The sequence below is a fragment of the Kogia breviceps genome, chromosome 9 (assembly GCF_026419965.1).
Source record: "Kogia breviceps isolate mKogBre1 chromosome 9, mKogBre1 haplotype 1, whole genome shotgun sequence".
NCBI classification, from domain to species: domain Eukaryota; kingdom Metazoa; phylum Chordata; class Mammalia; order Artiodactyla; family Physeteridae; genus Kogia; species Kogia breviceps.
The window spans coordinates 83,392,589-83,412,361 of NC_081318.1; the positions used below are offsets into that span (position 1 = coordinate 83,392,589).

The window sequence follows — 19,773 nt, forward strand, 5'->3', positions numbered from 1 at the left end:
TTTTAGAATGTGTTACATAATCTTACCCAATCTTTTGCATTTTCAGAGAGCCATTATTTTGAAAGAGATACACACACAAGTGCACACGTACACACAAAACATTTATATTTATGGTAAGGACTTAAACATTCTCATGTTACCAAGAAAAAGGGAAAAAAAAATCTACAGAAGGAGGGAGGAAAAAGATCAGAGATTATGTGCAGTATCATAATGTCATTAGGGCCATAAGAGCTAGGACCTCAGATTCTTACCTTCCAATCCTGTATCCTTTCCCTTCCTATCCTCCCAGACATAACATGAGCTGTCAACTGACTATGCACATCTTCTGGTGAATGACAGAGGCTGCAATGTAGAAAACTAAGTCTAACAGAAGATTCGCACAGACATCTTTTAAAATTTTATTTTATTTTCGGCAGTACGCGGGCCTCTCACTGTTGTGGCCTCTCCTGTTGCGGAGCACAGGCTCCAGAAGCATAGGCTCAGTAGCCATGGCTCACGGGCCCAGCCGCTCCATGGCACGTCGGATCCTCCCAGCCCGGGGCACGAACCCGTGTCTCCTGCATTGGGAGGTGGACTCTCAACCACTGCGCCACCAAGGAAGCCCTCAGGGAAGCCCTCTCACAGACATCTTGAATCTCTAGTAGCTGATCCTCACCTCTCTGGCTGTCCTTATACACAGTCTGCATTCTCTTTCAACCTGTTTTTTAGCAGTCCTACTATCCTTCTATATACTGGCCTTTACCCAACTTTCCTGAGTTTATGATAAAACCTTCTTTCTTTACTTACTTTGTGATATCCCTTTAAATCTGTACTCTTGGTCCTCTCCTCTACAGTTAACTCACATGTTTTTATTCTTCTCTGAAATAATCCTGAATAATAATTAGATGTAAACATGCTTTTATTTCTATGTGTACAGTCTTATTTTTTCAACTGGATCCTAAAATGCTTTCAAATCAGAATTGCATAAATTTAGTAAGGTGGAATCTTGTTATAAATTGGCTGGCTAATATAAAGATATGTATATCTAGAGAGAAAAATTTAAAGACATATAATCAGGTACCAGCATCCAGAATGATAAATATACAATTTTGAAGCTATGGATAGGGATTTGCATATTTCCCTAGATTGGCATGATGAGGCTATTTCTTTGAACAGACTTATTCAGTATTATCTACACTATGATACTGCCAAGGTAAATATCTCTCCACTTAGACCTGCTAATAAAAGGAAATGTTTTGGACGACTCAAATAAAACCCATAGAAAGGAGATGTGTCTGGCAAATGTGAAATAACTGCACAATCTGGAAGGCTCTCAATGTGAACACAGTGTTCCAAGGAAATTGAACCATCTGTTTGGTCCTTTAAAATAAGGGATGACTCTTGTGACAGTGTTTCTCTGTATAGATTGGTTAGTTCAACTCAATGAGTTTTTAAGTCTTGTTAATCTGTCCATAATTCTAGACCAGCTAGGTACAATAAACCAAGAGTTTCCCTTCCATTTTTCTTTTTCTGTGCGTTTTAGGCACTCATAAATCATCTCTGGAATAAGACCAGTATAAACAGACACACACACACACACTCACATGCATATTCACTGGCACATTCACCTTTCAACTGGCATGCGTAAGACTGGCTATTTTTAAAAGACATCGGAGGAGGAAAAAAATAGAATGAATATGACACTTCTAACTATTAGATAAATTTCTTTTTCTTTTCTGTCCACAGTTAGCTATTTATACAACTAACGTGCAACAATTCTGATGGCTTTTTTAAACAGAGGGTGATGTTTATAGGATGCTAATTCTAAGAAAATGGTGGTAGAATTTGTGACCCAAACCTATATACAGTATATAGTATATACAACCTATATAGTATATACAACCTATATAGTATTAATATATACAACCTATATACAGTATATAGTATATACAACATGATGATTGGGGGTGCTGACCCTCCTGGGTTCCTCTGTATCCATTAGTTCAACCAACCTTGGGATCATGTAGTACTATAGCATTTACTATAGAAAAAAACCAGCATATAAGTGGACCCATGCAGTTCAAACCCATGCTGTTAAAGGGTCAATTGTAGTTAAGATAAAAATATTTTCAGCTTTGGGAATATTTTTAAAATATTTTATTACAGGACAGATTTTAGTTTGTAAACTTATATAGAGAGACTGCATTTTTATTAAAATTAATGAAACAAAGTGACATTCAGGAATTTTGGAAAGCATAAGAGAGAATGTCTTCCAGATATTTTGGTTTATACATATAGTAAAGGCTACAATGCAAAACTAAGGAATTTGGTGATGGTTTCAATTGTGTATTAATTTTCTATTGCTGCATAACATATTATCAAAAACTTGGTAGCTTAAAATAACACATATTTCTTATCTCATGGTTTCTGTGGGTCAGGAGTCAAGGCATGAGTCAGGTGTGTCCTCTGCTTAGGATCTTACAAGGCCACAGTCCTGGTGCCCCCTCAGACCTATTGTCTCATCTAAGACTTGGTGTCCCATTCCAACATTCCAATTCAGTTTCCTGTAGTTGTAGTGCTGAGATCCTCAACTCCTGGATACTGCCTGATGTTTCCTATCACATGACCCTCTCCACAATATGGCAGTTTACTTCTTCAAGGCCAACAGGATAGCTTTCTGTTACTTTCAACCTCTGACTTCTGCACCCTCTTCCATTTATTTATTAAGAATTTTTTTCAAAGGTATTAAAATTTTATAAGCCAACTTTACCCAAGATTCTGCACTGGGAATGAATGTCAAAAGGACTTGTTCAGAAATCATATCCTTTAGAACTTCCATATAATTTCTTTCCCCTTAACACAGAGTCGTGAAAGGTAAAAATTACAGTGTTTTGTTTTCCTGGGAAAATAGTATATCTTTATTTGGGAAAATGATTGAAAAATAACTGGTCAGTTTTTGCCTCCACACTGTGATTTGATGCAGAAGGCTCTGCACCTGCTTTTAAGGAGCTCACCTGATTAGGTCAGGCCCACCCAAGGAAGTCTTCCTTTAATTAATTTCAAGTCAACTGACTGGGAACTTTAACTACGTCTACAAAATCTCTTCACTTTTGTTGTACAACATAAGCTAATTACAGGAGTGGCTCTCCCATTATATTCACAAGTTCTACCCGCACTCAAGGGGAGGTGATTACAGAGTGTACGAGTGTACGTCAGTGGATAGGAATCTTAGGGGTGTATTAGAATTCTGTATACGACACACATATTTACCTGCACTAGTTGTAACAGAATATTGATTGCCACTTTTTAGTTGTATCATTTGATTTTTCGGTGAGCTTTCTGGTTTTCTCCCAGTCCCAATTGCTTGAATTCATTCTGAGTTTTCAATATGTTTGAAGAAAAGAATAGAGTTTATGATTGTGTCACTTGTCTTCTCTAAAGTTGAAGGGGAATTTTAAAACTCTTTTTTTTTTTTTTTTTTTTTTTTTCGGTATGCGGGCCTCTCACTGTTGTGGCCTCTCCCATTGCGGAGCACAGGCTCCGGACGCGCAGGCTCAGCGGCCGTGGCTCACGGGCTTAGTTGCTCCGCGGCATGTGGGATCTTCCCGGACCAGGGCACGAACCCGTGTCTCCTGCATCGGCAGGCGGATTCTCAACCGCTGCGCCACCAGGGAAGCCCTAAAACTCTTTTTATTATATAATAACTGTATAAGAAGGTTATAATTGCTACCATTTATTTAACATCTACAGAAAGGTGCTTTCCATCTACTGTCAATAATCCTTATTTCAATTCTACAAAATGACTGTGATTAGGTAGGCCGGTGAGAAAGGTGTGCAAAGACATCATGGGTGAAGCAGCACGGCAATATTCAAGACATGGTAATTATGTTGATATGGGTAGCGATGGGGTAAAGACAGAGAAATGGAAGAAGATAAGAAAAATAAGATTGACGTGAGGCAGATGAAGTAGGATCCAAGAGTAGCCCATCCAGTTGCCATGAGAAACAATGAAAAATTAAGCAGGGAGAGTGGTCTTATCTGATTTGTCATCTAGAACACTAGCTTCCAAATCGGTGTCTATGAAACCCAGGGGAACACAAAGACTATCCTAGGGGTTTATGGGCATGGATAGGTTAAAGGGCTCAAATTCCAGCTCCTAGTTTTCTCTATGAATTCTTTCCCAAAGTCTTCTGCTTGAGATGCATGCGTTCCCAAGGAGTCAGTCAAGTTCAACTTCCTCCCTGCCCATTGACAACTGCCCTTTGCTACTTTATTGAAAAGAGGCAAACTGCTAATCCTTCCTGAATATTAATGTGGTACACTGTCCTGGGGTGTAAAAACCTTGGGGACACTAAACAAAGAGACCTTTGAAAATACTATATATTAATGCTGTTTATCATTTACGTTCTGCTAATAATTGTATAACTCTATCCATAACATGTATACATATATATGTATATTTGTGTGTTTGCGGCTGTGCGTGTGTTTTAGTATAGTGTGCATTTATCTCTTAGAATTTTGTGGTCACAAGAAATTTTTTAAAAATTTAAGTATATGAAAATCTTTCAGGAAAGTATGATAGGTGAGGAATAAAAGACTCTCCAACATAAAATAACATATATTACACTATAATAACATTCTGTGGGTAAAGTGGAATGGAAAAATGATTCAAGGAGAAAAAGAACTTGATAATGTACATTTTATCCAGAAAAAGGTATAGGTATCAAATCACTGTGGTATTTGGAGTCCATTAAATCCCTTTAGAAGAGTGATATAAAAATCTTCAATTTAAAACTATTGATAGTTAAAACATGCTAGAAATCACATCTTCTGCAGCTATTTAAACTTAGCATAAAAATGTAGATGTCAACTTAAAAACAAGAGAGGGAATATAAATATTTTTTCAAAATTATTTTAGTAACAGGAGCAAAAACAAAAACAAATTTAAAAAACCAGCAACATTTGAAGACTACTGATCCAGAAGAATCACTATGTATTCTGGGGAATTAGCATGGAGAGGGCTGAGCAAGGAGGCAGGTGCATCTGATAAGAGCTGATTTTAACAGGCAAGTAAGAAATAAAGAGAATGTGAACTAAGGCAGTAAGCAGTAATAATAACAATGTGAAGGAGGATGTGAGCAATATTAAAGAGTTAGAATGTCCCATATATAATGATGAATTGGATAATGTGGGAAATGAGAGGGAAAAGGTAAAGTCTAATATTCTTCCTAAGTTATTGGGTAGATGATACATATTTAAGAGAGGTATAAATTTGAGGAGAAAGATAATAAGTTTGGTTCTGCTTATATTGAGATGCAGGTGCTTCATGTCTGTGCTCAAAGTACATCTAAGTTCAGTCTTCCCTGAAGGTCATGCAGTCATAAGTGAATAGTGATAGCAGAAGCCTTGGACATAGTAGCAATCCCAGGAAGCATAGAGAGAGCATAAAGAGGAGTTTTTGCCCCTTTTCTGTAGAATTCATTAAATAAATATTTGTTGAGTAGCTCTTATATGTCACATGCTTCCCTAGTTGCTGGGAACTTTCCTAGAAGTGAAAAAAACAGACCAAGATCTATGATAAAATTAAAATTTCAGAATTTTAGCATGAACTAATAAAGTAAAAGCTGACATTGCCTTGACACTGGGCTATTTACACCAGATCCAAGGTTTTGAATACTGCTCTCAATTCCTTTTATTTGTTGAAAAACTGAATGAACTACAAATTTATTCCTGTCACTTTGCTTCCAACTTTCAGTCTTACAATTAGTATAATACTGAAAGTGAAGGATGAACATCACTCATCACCTGACAAATGTGTAGCAGGGTATTCTGGGACAGGGCTTCTCCGCCCTCCTTCACACCATGTTCTTCAGAAGGTGGTGTCTACCTAAATGGCAGCAGCCCACACATATCCTGGCTGTGTAACTTTTAACAGACTTCCAAGAACATGAAATTTTAAGACACTGCAAACATATAGCAAGATTGGAAATCCCATGCAGTGCTTAAGTGAAGTACTGATTTTTTAATGGTTTTCCTCTATAATAATAACTTTGTATTCTGAATAAGAGTTTGTTCTATACATTACTTCACTTCTTTTCAGAGAGAAATATTTGCTGGGACTAATTGTGCTTTTCTGAAGTGAACTTTAGTAGCTCTTTGGCAACTGAAAAGCTAACTTGTGGTTAATGTCCCTTATCTTGTGGTTGATGTCCCTTAGATATCCCATTGAGTATTTAAATCAGTTGGACTGAAGATATCTTTACACATTATTGAGAACCCCAAATTGTCTGCGTGGGTACACGACTCAATATCTACTGTACTGGAAATTAAAACATAAATTTAAAAACATTTAATTCATTAAAAATAATAAGCTCATTGGATGTTAATAAATATAACATTTTAAAAGAAAAATAACTATTTTTTCATAAAAATAGGGAGGACAATGACATTGTTTTAGATTTTTTGTAAATTTCTCGAATGTTACCTTAATTAGAAGACTATAGTTGAGTGTCTCATATTTGCTTCTGCATTCAGTCTTTTGGGATATCATACATCAAGTGCAACTGGAAATTCCACTGTAAAAAGGACAAGTAACATCTTAGCATTGTTATGAAAACACTTTTGACCTCCTAGATCCCTGAAAAGATCTCTGGAACACAAGGTATCCCTCTGAGAACAACTTTCTTGCTACATGTCATATGTGTAAGGCTGATGTCCCATTAAAGTACACCTACTAGGATATACCTGTTGGCTGTTCCAATGTTCCCCACCTTTTACCACCAGCAATGTGCCTGGTTGGAGACTTTTATCGTTTATTATCTTTTTCTCTGATTTTCTTCATTTATCCTATAGGATGGTCTAATCTGCTTTTTTAAAGCTCTCTTTTGCATGATTGGTACCACCATTTACAGTTTAAAATCCAAAAGCCTAGAATAATCCTAAACATGCTCTTTCCTTCACTCCTCACATTTAATACATCATTAAGTCCTGTCAATTTTATTTTCTATGTATCTATCAAATCTCCATTTCACTTCATCACTGTCTCCTTTATCCAAGACAGCATTATTTTTCATCTTGAATATTTGGGTGGCCTTCTGAGTGGAGCTATATCCACGTTCACCAGCTTTCCCCTCCAATCCCTTCTCCACACTGCAAACAGGATGACATTTTTAAAAGATGTGAATACATCATTCCCTATGCCTAGCATACCACACACATACACAACAGTTTAAAACTCTTCAATCATTTCCTTTGATCTTAGGACACAGACAAAACAAAACCATCCTTTACTCCTCCACCCCTATCTTTAGCCTCATATACATGTCTCTCCATGCTCTCTGTTCCAGCCAGAATAGTTTTCTCCCTATACCTCATATTGTCTGTATTCTCATTATAGTTCCTTCACCCCTGCCATCTCCTCTCCCCTGAACAATTTTCTCTTCTTTCCTCTCCTGGTTGACAGCTACCCATTATTCAAATTTCAAGTCAGTTATCATTTCTTCATTTGACTTCCCTGACTGGGTCAAATTCCTTATTGTATATTTATAGCAACATAAACCTCTCCTTCCACGTACTTCTCAGAATTTGGTTTTTACATTTATTTTTGAAGTTATTTGGTTAATAGCTGTCTCTGTCAAAATCTGTAAGCTCCAACAGAGTAAGGACCAGGTCGTTTTTGTATTCCACAGAGTTACCACATTGCCTTGCACGTGACAGGAGTTCAACAAGTCTTTGTTGAATGTACGACGGTTACCTTCCTGCTCAGTGGTAGTTTTCACTTTCTTTTAGTGTCTCCTGGAATTTCTTCTATGCTTCTTGATTTTCACATGAAAACTTGGCTTTGCCCAAACATTGCCAACCAGGAAGATTTGCTTCATACCTTCTTCCCGTCACCTCAACTCATTGTCAGTTTTCATGCTTCCATGAGCCAGTTTTGTTCCTTTGTTGCTTGATGTCTTGATGTCTTTTCCTTCAACAAAATAAACAAATCTTGTCATATTTTACCTTATTTTTCACTTCCTCTTTCTTTTCCTCCTTATTTTTTAAATTTCTAGATATGTAAGTGTCCACAGCCATTTTATATTTTTAAGAGCTTTACTGAGGTATAATTGATATTTTAAAACATCACATATTTAATGTACACAGTTTGATAGGTTTGAACATATGCATACACCCATGAATCCATCTCCACAATCAAAGATAATAACCATATTCATTACCTGCAAACGTTTCCTCCTGCCCCCTCTTGCCTTTGTGTGTGGTAAGAATACAACTGTCTTAACAACTGTTTGGTATACAACACAGTATTGCTAACTATGGGTACTATGTACAACATAGATTAGTAGATCTACTATACATAGTAGATCTCTAAAGCTTATTCATCTTGCATAACTCAAACTTTATTACCTGTTGAACAACTCTCCACTGCAGAAGTGTGCCCGAGGCAGATCTTTGATAGTTAAGATTTCTATCAAAATTATCATTGTGGACTGAATTGTGCTCCCCACTACCCACAATTCATATGTTGAATTCTAAGCACTGAATGCATTTGGAGACAGGGCTTTTAGGAGATAATAAAGGATAATGAAGTATAATGGCGGGACCCTAATCCAATGGGATTTGTGGTTTTAAAAGTAGAGGATGAGAGTGATCTCTCTCTCTCCCTACCATATGAGGACATAGCAAAAAGTATGTCTATACCTATACCTACAAGCCAGGAAGAGAACTCTCACCAGAAACCATTGGCTGCCACCGTAATCTTGGACTTTACAGCTCCCAGAATTATGAGAAAATATATTACTGTTGTTTAAGTCACCCAGTCTTATTTTGTTATGGTAGCTTAAGAAGATATGGTGCCATTGGTACTACATAAAAAGAAATCCGTCCTCCTAGTAACTAGTGTACGCTGGCATCATTTTAAAGGAATATGTAACCTTTTAAACTTCAGTGTCTTTGTGTGTTGGGAAAATAATTTTAGCAAATTATTTTCTTTCTTTCTTTTTTTTTTTTTTTTTTTTTTTTGGTGATACGTGGGCCTCTCACTGTTGTGGCCTCTCCTGTTGCAGAGCACGGGCTCAGCGGCCATGGCTCACGGGCCCAGCCGCTCCGCGGCATGTGGGATCTTCCCAGACCGGGACACGAACCTGTGTCCCCTGCATCGGCAGGCGGACTCTCAACCAATGCGCCACGAGGGAAGCCCTATTTTCTTTCTTAAAGCTGATTATTTTGCGAAATTTTATTAATTCATCCAAGGCCAGAACAGAGATTCATAGAAATATAATCCTCTTATTGTATTCTGTGTCAGGAAAAAACAATGCTATCAATATCCTTTCTCAAGGGAAAGATCTTGTATTGGAGGTCTTTGCCTAGTCATCTTCTAAGGAGTAAGAGTATAGGATTGAAGACCTTTCATGAAAGTCTTGTCTTTTGAGTATTTTATACCAGAAAAGTCTTGGATAAAGTCCAGAGAAAAGTTTCAGACAGGAATTCCAGGTCCACATGGAAAGAAAACGTGCAAGCAATTTGAGGTTTGTGCTTTGGAGGTCTTTATACTATTTTCCCATGTCAATTTTAAAACAAGAAGCTCTTCAAATTTACATTGAGCCTGATCTTGCCCTTTGCGGCCCGAAGAGCACAAATCTGTTGACGGGAGAGTAGCTTTACACACTGTTCCAAATATCCAGGGACCATCATAAAGTAAATTCCATATTTCAGTTGCTCTTCAGTAGCTGGGAATAAGAAGTGGGTTGGATTGAATTATTCCAAGAATAATCAGGTACTTGTCCAATGGCCTAAGAAGCAACTTGTTCTTAACTACAGGCAAAAGAATAGCAATAGCTTGTCACCACTAAGAAATCTAGATTTTTTGGAGGGTTAAGGGGACAGTAAACATAAGGGTTTACTTATTGTCCATGTAAAGCTTATGGATCCCTAGGTGTGGTTTTCTGTAATATACATTTGCACTCACATTCTCCAATTGCCATTCACGGACCTCTGTCAGGGCCTTGTGCCCTCTCCGCAAGGATTTGGCCAGTCTTTCACAGAGAAAAAGGTTTGATTTATTATATGTTGTCTTGTTGCGTTGATCTCTTTCTGTTGGGGGGCAAGAGTGTTTTCCCAACAATTACATAACAGTTAATGTTCATTCTCTCAACAAATCTATTCAAACTTTAAAGTTCTCTACCAAATAGTAGTGCAATCAGATCATAGCAGGTCCACACCAGCAAAGTGAAATTAATGTTCCAAGAGGCAACCATTATATTTGATCATGTTCTAACAGGACAGTGAAAAATTTCAATAGCAAATGTTGTTTTCCTTAAAGCATTTCCAAATAGAAAACTTTGTGTCAGTCATGAAAGAAAAACATTCCTTCACTCATAGGCCACTGAGGATCATATAAATATCTTTGCATCTGCTTCCAAAGGGTGACCACCACTGACACCCCTGGCAAAATGTTTTATTTGTGAGGAACTCTCGGAAGAGTTCCTGGCATTTTCAGTGTGAGCTTGGTAGACATACTTGCAAAAACATTTATGGATGTGGGGATGCAGTATTTTAAAAACATATTGCCTTGGCTAAACTTGATAGTCTTCAGCTGATATTGGGGATGTTTGTGTGTTTCTTTAACTCTTCACTAGACCACTGGAGACTCTTCAGAGCCTTCCCTTATTCAGGTCTCATGTTTAAGTATTAAGTCCAAAGGAATAGCTTTCCCAACATTTAATAGCCCTTTCCCAATCAATTGGCATGAAACATTTGCTCTGTTTTTGCACCAAATTTTGATGTTTATGTAGTGGGACAGCTGAAGGAGTCTATTTTATTGCGGTTCAGGAATAATTCCTTTTGTTTGAATCATAAGTATTTATGCAGGCAACAAAGATCAGACATTTATATCACAGTTAAATGGTCTATGGACAAATCATTCATCATGGTCCCCATCAGATAATATTTATTAAACAGCTGCATGAAGTCGCAAAATAACTCTTACTAATTGATGAAAACTGTAGTTACCTTGTTGTACTAATATATCTTTTTTTGCCTATATTATTTATTCTATACATTACCACCAGAATTATGTAGCTTTTGTTTATGGGGTTACTTTTAGCAGCTCAATGTGAAATGGGATAAATACAGATGCACTAACTTCAGGGGGTACTTTTTAAATAAAGAAAAATACTATATGAATACTGCTAGTTTGTAGTTAAAATCAAAATAAATATTTCCACTGAATTAAAACGCAACAATAAGTAACATTGTCAAGTTGCTTCAGTTATATATTTCAAAGTTACAGATGCTTATTAAAATGAGACAAAAATAATAATATTATTTAGATTCTTTACATCTTGATAGGGCCTGACTTAGTCAGCTCAGGCTGCTATAACAGAATACCATAGACAGGGTGGATTCTAAACAACAGCAATGTATTTCACATAGATCTGGAGGCTGGGAAGTCCAAGATCAAGGTGATAGCAGGTTTGGTACCTGGAGAGAGCCTGATTCCTGGTTCACAGATGGTTCACACTTTGCCCTGTGTACTCATATGGTAGAAGGAGCAAGGGAGCTCTGCAGGGTCTCTTTTACAAGGGTACTAATCCCATTTATGAAGGCTTTGCCCTTACAACCTAAACATTTACCAAAGGGTCCAACTCCTAATACCATTACATGGGGATTAGGATTTCAACATATGAATTTGAGGAAGACACAAACATTCAGTTTATAGCAAGGCCTAATGAAAATTTGTATTTATTCTGTACAATATTGTATTTTATTAATGTGCAGCAATTCTTTGTATTCTGTAATTTTTGTAATTTCAAAAGGTTCTACTTTCCACCTCCAAATTAGAATCTGTTAAATAATCCAAATTATTTAATCCAAATCCAAAATTTTGGTTTTCAATCTAACCATTTTAACTTACATTGTCTTTTAGTGAATATTTAGTGACCCCCTTAAAATAAGTTTATATCGTAAGTTTTAAAATATAATAATGAAAGTTTAGAAAAAAATCTTTGACATAATTGTTCAAATGAGGATTTTATAATAGCTACTTTTAAAGTGAAAGATTCTTTAATTAAATCTTGCTGGGAACCTCTGCAGTTGAGGTGCAAAGTTAGCACAACAATTCAGGTCTCTGAACTTGACACTGAAATTTTATTGTATCAATCAGCAGTGAAATATTTTCCTCAGTATTCTTATATAGGTACTCTTTTCTCTGACCTAGGGTTTTTGTAATATAGATATTTCTTTTCACAGGGACTCCTAAAATTCGAAAACTTTACCCTCAAATTAGAAAAAATTTTATCTTCTACTAGCTTTTAAATTTTTCATTCCTCTTTTTTCATTGTTTAGGTTGATGTCTGGAAAATCATACTAGAGTCCAAGGAGCTCAGTGTGTTAATCTCTGATGGGCTTAGTCTTGAACTAGGTACTTAGTGAGAAGTGATAGGCCCATATCTAGCCAAAGGTGGCCCTGGTTGACTCATCAAGACTGGATCCTTTGGTTACAAGTTCACAGTGCCAAAATAATACTGAGAAGAATGGATCAGTAATACACGAATAAAACAAAACACACACAAATAACTAAGAAAGTAAGAGAGCTGTAGTACCCAAGTCAGGCAATGAAATCTGTGAGATTAGTGGAAGTGCTTTTGCTCTGGCTGCCCTAACTCTAACTTTCCTCCCATTGTCAGTATTCTGAGTCCTAACTGAGGCCACAAGTTTGCTGCCCAGGAGCTTGTACCCAAGAAGTGGGGGAATCAAAACTTTTCTTCTTAAAATGTTAAGCTAATGAACTGATAGATTCCTGGGGGCATTCGTTTTGTCTTCTTTCATATCATAGTTTTATAATTAGAATGATATATGTCAGTACAAGCTTGACCTTTTACCTGTTTTAGAGTTGTCACCCTTTAAAGACTTCCCACACATACTCAGTTTCCTCAAATCATGTAACAATCAACTCAAATCATCAGAAAAACGGCTTAGTAGCATTTTTTTTTTTTTTTTTTTTTTTTTTTGTGGTACGCGGGCCTCTCACTGTTGTGGCCTCTCCCGTTGCGGAGCACAGGCTCCGGACGCGCAGGCTCAGCGGCCATGGCTCACGGGCCCAGCCGCTCCGCGGCATGTGGGATCTTCCCGGACCGGGGCACGAACCCATGTTCCCTGCTTCGGCAGGCGGATTCTCAACCACTGCGCCACCAGGGAAGCCCAGTAGCATTTGTTTTAATGAAATATAGTTCTAACCCTCAGAACCTATGAAATCCATCTTATTTTCTATTTCATCAAAGAACTTCAGGTAATATTAAAATCGTAATGAACTTGGTTAAACAGCACCAACTTCTTCTATACAAGTCATTTCTCTCAGTCTAAAATTTTTGTTCTTCCTAAATCAATATATATTACCAATATCAATACATATAAATTCTCTAAGCCATCAGCTCTCAATGACCATTCTATAGGTCAATCTCTGGACATTTTCTCATGTCCTTTTGAATTTCCTTTTAATTTAGGATATTTCTGAGCTGCATTTCTATTCCCTAAAGTAGATACATAAGAAATAAAAACACATTATAAGATGAGCTGAAGAAGAGATTTTTTTTAAAAAGAAGAGTTATTAAAAGGGAAATTTTTGGAAATCTGTATATAAAACATTCTAGGGATTGGGATGGTCATCAATTAATCCTCCTTTTTTGTCCACAAAACTTCACAGAATAACTCCAAACTTAGGCTCTACTTAGTTTGCATGGAACTCAATGAAATAAAGCATTCAGCCACATAAGGTAGTAATTATTTGTAAGAAAGAAAGAAATTTAAAATAAAGTTAAAGAGCCACTTTAAAATAATTTACACCATTAAATATGGAACACTATTATAGACATCCCTAGCCTCTGAAGGCATGTCTAATTCTAACCTCTCCTTTGGAGAAATGATGCACCGAATTCCAGAATGGATGAATCAAAGACATTTATTCAATTCTTAAGCTATCCTAGAGGGTGTCAACTTGAGTTTTATGCAGAGGCACCTTGAATAACCATTTAGGTTATAAAGGTAACTGCGAAGTTTGCATGGAAACAAACATTTTCATGAATGTTTTGAGAAGGTATATGAATTTTAGTTACTCCAGAATGTTTGAGTTATATTTTATGCAAGTGAGTAAACCTTAAGACAAAAGATGGAGTTCAAGTTGTGGTAAATTTAATTTTGTACTTTAAAAATTTTCTTACTGAGATTTTCAGGATCTTCATGAAGTATGGTAAAGCACTGCAGTTGGACTAGGAAAAAGGCAACAAAGTAAATCTGCCTAGAAGCAAGTAATATTTCTTAAATGCCAACAAGTTGATTAAGAAGAAAAATGTAACATATCAGCTTAAAATATATTTATTATTTTAGAGGAAAACCACGGTTAATACCATTAGCAACTTTGTAACTATTTAAATAAACTAATTTTACGAGTAACTGTATAGTCATTTCAGAAATACTGTATATTTGGCATGTATAAGTTATAGCGACATATGGAAGTAAAATGCCTTTAAAGAATTTTTCAGGAATAAACTAATTTAGTGTTTGAATGAAAAGAACTGGCATGGAAATAGTAATAGTGACAAACTGATTTTTTAAAAATAACTCTTTTCTCTAGACTAGCATTAATTTTCTTTTTCTTACTGTTTTTAATGGCCAAACTTAGGGCACAGTGCTAAAATTTCCCTACTTGGTCACTATATTATTCGTAGATGTTTTCCAATTTCAAAAGTAAGAAAAGTGATTTTAAAAAAAACATATATGCAAAACTTAAACATTAATAGAGAGATTTTACACCTATTGTTAATAATGAGTAGATAGATCCAGGAAATTTAAATAGTATTAAATGATGCTTTTTAAAACAGGTCTAGATAAAGTCAAGCCAGAATGTTCTTTTTATCAGCAGAGAAATTCCATGGTTGAGTCCACCATGTTAATTCCTCCTTTTGTTTGAGTGAGACAGTAGTAATGATAAATTGAACTTTTATTCCATTCAATTATTATAAAAATTATGTGACAGAAAACCCTGAAAATAAAATGCAAGTGAACTCTAAGAGGTAGATGACAGATGGAAATATTTTATTTAAATTTATATTTCTTTTTACCAATAGCTCACAGTACTGTGAATGACACGGATGTCCCTATGGAAACAACTGAATGCATTCAAGGTCAAGGAGAAGGTTACCGGGGCATCATCAATACCATCTGGAATGGAATTCCCTGTCAGCGTTGGGATTCCCAGTATCCTCACCAGCATGACATAACTCCTGAAAATTTCAAGTGCAAGTGAGTAAATTAGAGAAATATAAATTCAGGAAAAGAGGCAGAGTGGTTGCTTTTTACAAATTTCTGTGTTAGTGATCCTTAAACTTTAGTGTGCCTAGGGAAAATTCAGCAATGAAAAGGCAGATACATCCACCCAGAGACTTTGATTGCTCAGGTCTGAAATTTGGACTTCAAATAATACATTTTAACAAGCACTCTTGGTGATTCTGAATCAGATGGTTGATGTACCATCCATGCTTTGGGAAACACATCCCTAGGTTTCCGATCACAGCTTTGCTCTTGCAGGTCTATTTAATAAACCAATTAGTGGTAATGATAACCAGGCAAGTTTCTAACTAGTGCCTTCTTAAATTTTCAGATTAACTTTAGGGGAGATTACAAGGCACACCTTGATTTCAATCAACATTGTAAACTGATGAGTTTTCAGCCTTGAAAAAAATTATTTTTAAAATTTTGAATGAGTGATTTTTATTGTTTCTAAATTTTCTTTAAAAAGTGGGGAAATAAAACAGCTGTTTAGATGAACCAAGCCGAAGAAACTGCCCTTGAATATCAATTACATAGTTGTTATGTTCTTCTCCATGGCTGCTTTTCTTCACCACTTGACTTTTGTTAGACAGACAGCCACAATGCCATGTGTTTTTAAATTGCCCACCTTGTTATTAGGAACATAAAATGATTGCTTTTAAAATTTATAACACACGTGTCATTCATAGTGGCTTTGCTGAAACAGCACCTATAAATAATATATATTGCCTTTATGTAACTGGCTTTTAATAAGAGAGCTTAACATTTCAAGATGGAGAACTACGAACATTAGTTGGCCCATCCACTGGAGAGGGGATATAGTCTATGGCTTTTTATTTTATTTTTAGATTTTTAAAGCCAATTCAGAGTTCTTTGCTTAGACAGTAAATATTCATCTGTTATGTTTTTAAAATTATTTTATAATAACAGATTTATAGTTGCCACTCTGGGGTTTATTTCCTTCATTTTCTTCACAGCAATTCACTTTCTATTTTTGACCCATGTGTTTCATACCTCAGAAATAAACATAAAAGTAGAGAGAGAAAAGAAAATGAGAAACGAATAGGTAAGGGAGATAAAGGAGACAGTGTCAGCGCTATGCACACTTTTTGTCAACTTCTAATGACTGGTAATACTCAAGTTAGAGATTGTGTATGTGTAAATACCCAAATGAACCTCATCTGTAAGAAAAAAGATAATTATAGAAAGTGAATCCACACATTTCACAATTAAAAATGATCAAAAGTTTAGCTGTTACATGTTATTGGAATTTAAGCCATTCTTCCTTAATTGGTTATTTGGTCAAGGTAACCAAACATAAATGTCAAAAAAACAAAAAGTGAGCTGTGTTATAAAACTGATAATATCTGACTCAACATTTTACTCAGAGTATTGATGCATTTACTGTTTGTGGGCTAGCAGAGAATGGAATACCGGTCGGGTATCTCTGGTTGTACTAAACACGATTTGCCCCCAAACTGAGACTCCTTACAAATGATGATCTTTAAAACACTATTTGTAGGGCAGGAATAGAGACGTAGACGTAGAGAACGGACATGTGGACACGGGGTGGGAAGGGGAGGGGGGGACAAATTGGGATATTAGGTTTGACATAAATACACTATCATGTGTAAAATAGATAGCTAGTGGGAATCTGCTGTATAGCACAGGGAGCTCAGTTCGGTGCTCTGTGATGACCTAGATGGGGGAGGGGGAGGGAGGGAGGGAGGTCCAAGGGGGAGGAGATATAGGTATACATATAGCTGATTCACTTCATTATACAGCAGAAACTAACACAACATTGTAAAGCAATTTTACTCCAATCAAAACAAAACAAAACAAAACAAAAACACTATAACTGAACAATACTGCCTGTGGTGAATGTACATGAATCATAATCATTAATTCGCTTTAATAATTGTAAACACTTCTTTCTTCAAGTGAAGGGAAAGAACTTAGAAAAAATATTTGAGCAAACCTTGACTCTCATTCTTGATTAATCTAGATTAATGAGGTGCTTCTAGATATAGATTATAAAAGCAGGCCTAAACTAAGATTTTTGATAGCCTCAGATCTCTGTTTAATTATGTTGCCTTAAATTAACAACTTGAAATAATTTAACTAAGCAATTATTCACCTAAAATTGCAAATTTGCATACACTTTATATAAAATTTAATGCACGTATTTTGTACTGACAGTTCTTTTAAACATGAGTATAAATTGGTTAGAAGAAGGAAAAGATTTTCTTCATCTTTCCAGTTAATAATTTTATAAGAAGGGTAAAGGCTTGAATATAGGTTATAAATAAGAATATTTGCTATACAATGGCCTTAGCTATTGGCATTCACTGTTCTTACAACCTTAAATAACAGTTGTGTCAGGACCTATTTTGGCTAGATAAACTATTAGCTGTTGATTTTATAACCAAACTCAAGCTTCTTCTTTAAAAACTTTTCAGTTTCTAATGGTCAATTTGGATAGTAATAAAAGTGTAGTATTTTTAATTGGGCCTAAATGAAATAAATAATGTACCTTTCAATAGACTGAATATTAATTTTGTTAAATTATTAGCAGGGATTTACAAAAAGAAAGTACATGCTTTCTTCAAATTAGAGAGCATTATCAGGAGAGCAAATCATAAATTCCACATTTTATTTAACATGAGCCTTGCGTTAAGGTAAAATCCTTTTACATACAGATAATGTTAGTTTAGACTTTTTCCTTATTGTGAACTATAAATGTCTAACTATATCATTGGTAAAATAAAGGAAGTACATGTATTACATTGACAACTTTTTCTACAGTTAGGTTATCTATATTGTAATTAGGATTTAATTTTACAGAAATATAAAATTACATGTTGTAATCTCTAAATCAAGAAAGAACTACATTGGAATTAAAAGAAATCTATGAAGTGAATTAAATAAATCAAAGAAATACAGAATTTAAAGAAGAAATATCTATCATGTGTTTTGTGGCAAATGTTTGAATAGGTGGAACTTCATTTTTAAACAAGAGAAATTAAAGACTATTAATTATAATAGCCTTTCTTCTGTAAAGAGAATGTGTTTCTACAAAGTAATAACAGACTAGTTTTTAAAAATTGTAAGAGTTGAGAGTCCACGTCTTGAAAATGAGTGAGAAGAATGAAGCGGTACTATTTGTCTCTTTCGCGAAGCTGTAGTGTTTGTGTGAAACTCCAGGTCTGTGGAAGAAAAAGAATTCTGACATCTGACAACATTTATTTCAGTAATGTGGGCAGTGTCAGCTGTGTGTACTGAATTCTAAACTGTTATAACTATCCTAAATCTAAAAGGTAGGGCTCTATTTATAGAATGCATACATCCTAGGATTCTAGAAATGTAATAACACTGACTTCACCAATGTAAGAAACCCTGGCAATTTACATTAACATGTTTATTCTCAATAGGGACTTAAGAGAAAATTATTGCCGAAATCCAGATGGGGCTGAGTCACCGTGGTGTTTTACCACTGATCCAAACATCCGAGTTGGCTACTGCTCCCAAATTCCAAAATGTGATGTGTCAAGTGGACAAGGTAATAGCTGACATTTTGCAGTGTGGGCATGATTAAATTCAGTGGAAATGCCTAAATGGAGTACACATTACAGCAGAAGACTTATTTCTTGTTGCACTGTTAGCAAACAAAATCACCAAGCCTGAAGTTGGATTTCTTTTATATATTAATTTGTTCAATATCCCTTTATTTATCTGAATGTATACTAGTGCCAGGGACAGTTTAAGACACTGTGTATATACCAGTAGACAAAACAAAATTCTCTGACCCCATTGAACTAACGTCCAGCAAATAAAAACAAGCAAAATTAAAATGTAGGTGGGGATAGTAAGTTAGTTTGTGTAAGTGCTAGAGAGATAAATGTCCCAGAGTTAGAGGGAGGAGGATGTTGCTATTTTATCTTTTAATGGTCTGAGAAGATCTTAAATATTAAGGTAACATTTAAGGAGGACCTGAAATAAGTCAGGGAGCAGCATGTGCCACGTGCATGCTAGGCAGAGGAGAGCATTCTAGGCAGAGGAAACTGCAAATGAAAATGGCATGAGATGGGAGAGTGCTTGAAAAGTTAAAAGAAAGAAACAGCGTATCATTGTGACTGGTAAAGAATGAGCAAGGTAGAGAGTAGCAGGAGATGAGGATAGAGAGCAACTGGGCTAAAATTCCATAAGCCTAGTAGAAACTGGAAGGACTTACACTTCTCTTCTGAAAGAGGAGAGACTCTGCTGTAGGATTCTGAGACGGGAACTAAATGATCTGTCTGACTTAAATTTTAACTGGATGACTCTGGCCGCATTATGAAAGATAGCCAGAACTCCTGACAAAGGGCCAAAACAGGGGAATCAACTGAATGATTGCTTCAGTAATTTAGGCAAGAGACGAGAGTGATGTGGACTGGGGTGTTAGTAGCAGAGATGATATGTAACAGTGGGATT

The 19,773-nt window shown here is 35.9% G+C and overlaps 1 protein-coding gene across 4 annotated transcripts in view; it reads left to right on the top strand.

Annotated features, from left to right (window-relative positions):
* HGF (hepatocyte growth factor) overlaps positions 1-19,773 on the top strand; it is an 82,619-nt gene that overhangs the window by 34,995 nt on the left and 27,851 nt on the right. For all 4 annotated transcript variants that reach the window (XM_067042723.1, XM_059074307.2, XM_067042725.1 and 1 more), the window contains 2 exons: positions 15,102-15,276; positions 18,735-18,862. In XM_067042723.1, coding sequence (XP_066898824.1) covers positions 15,102-15,276; positions 18,735-18,862 — 303 coding nt within the window. The remainder of the gene's footprint in view (positions 1-15,101; positions 15,277-18,734; positions 18,863-19,773) is intronic.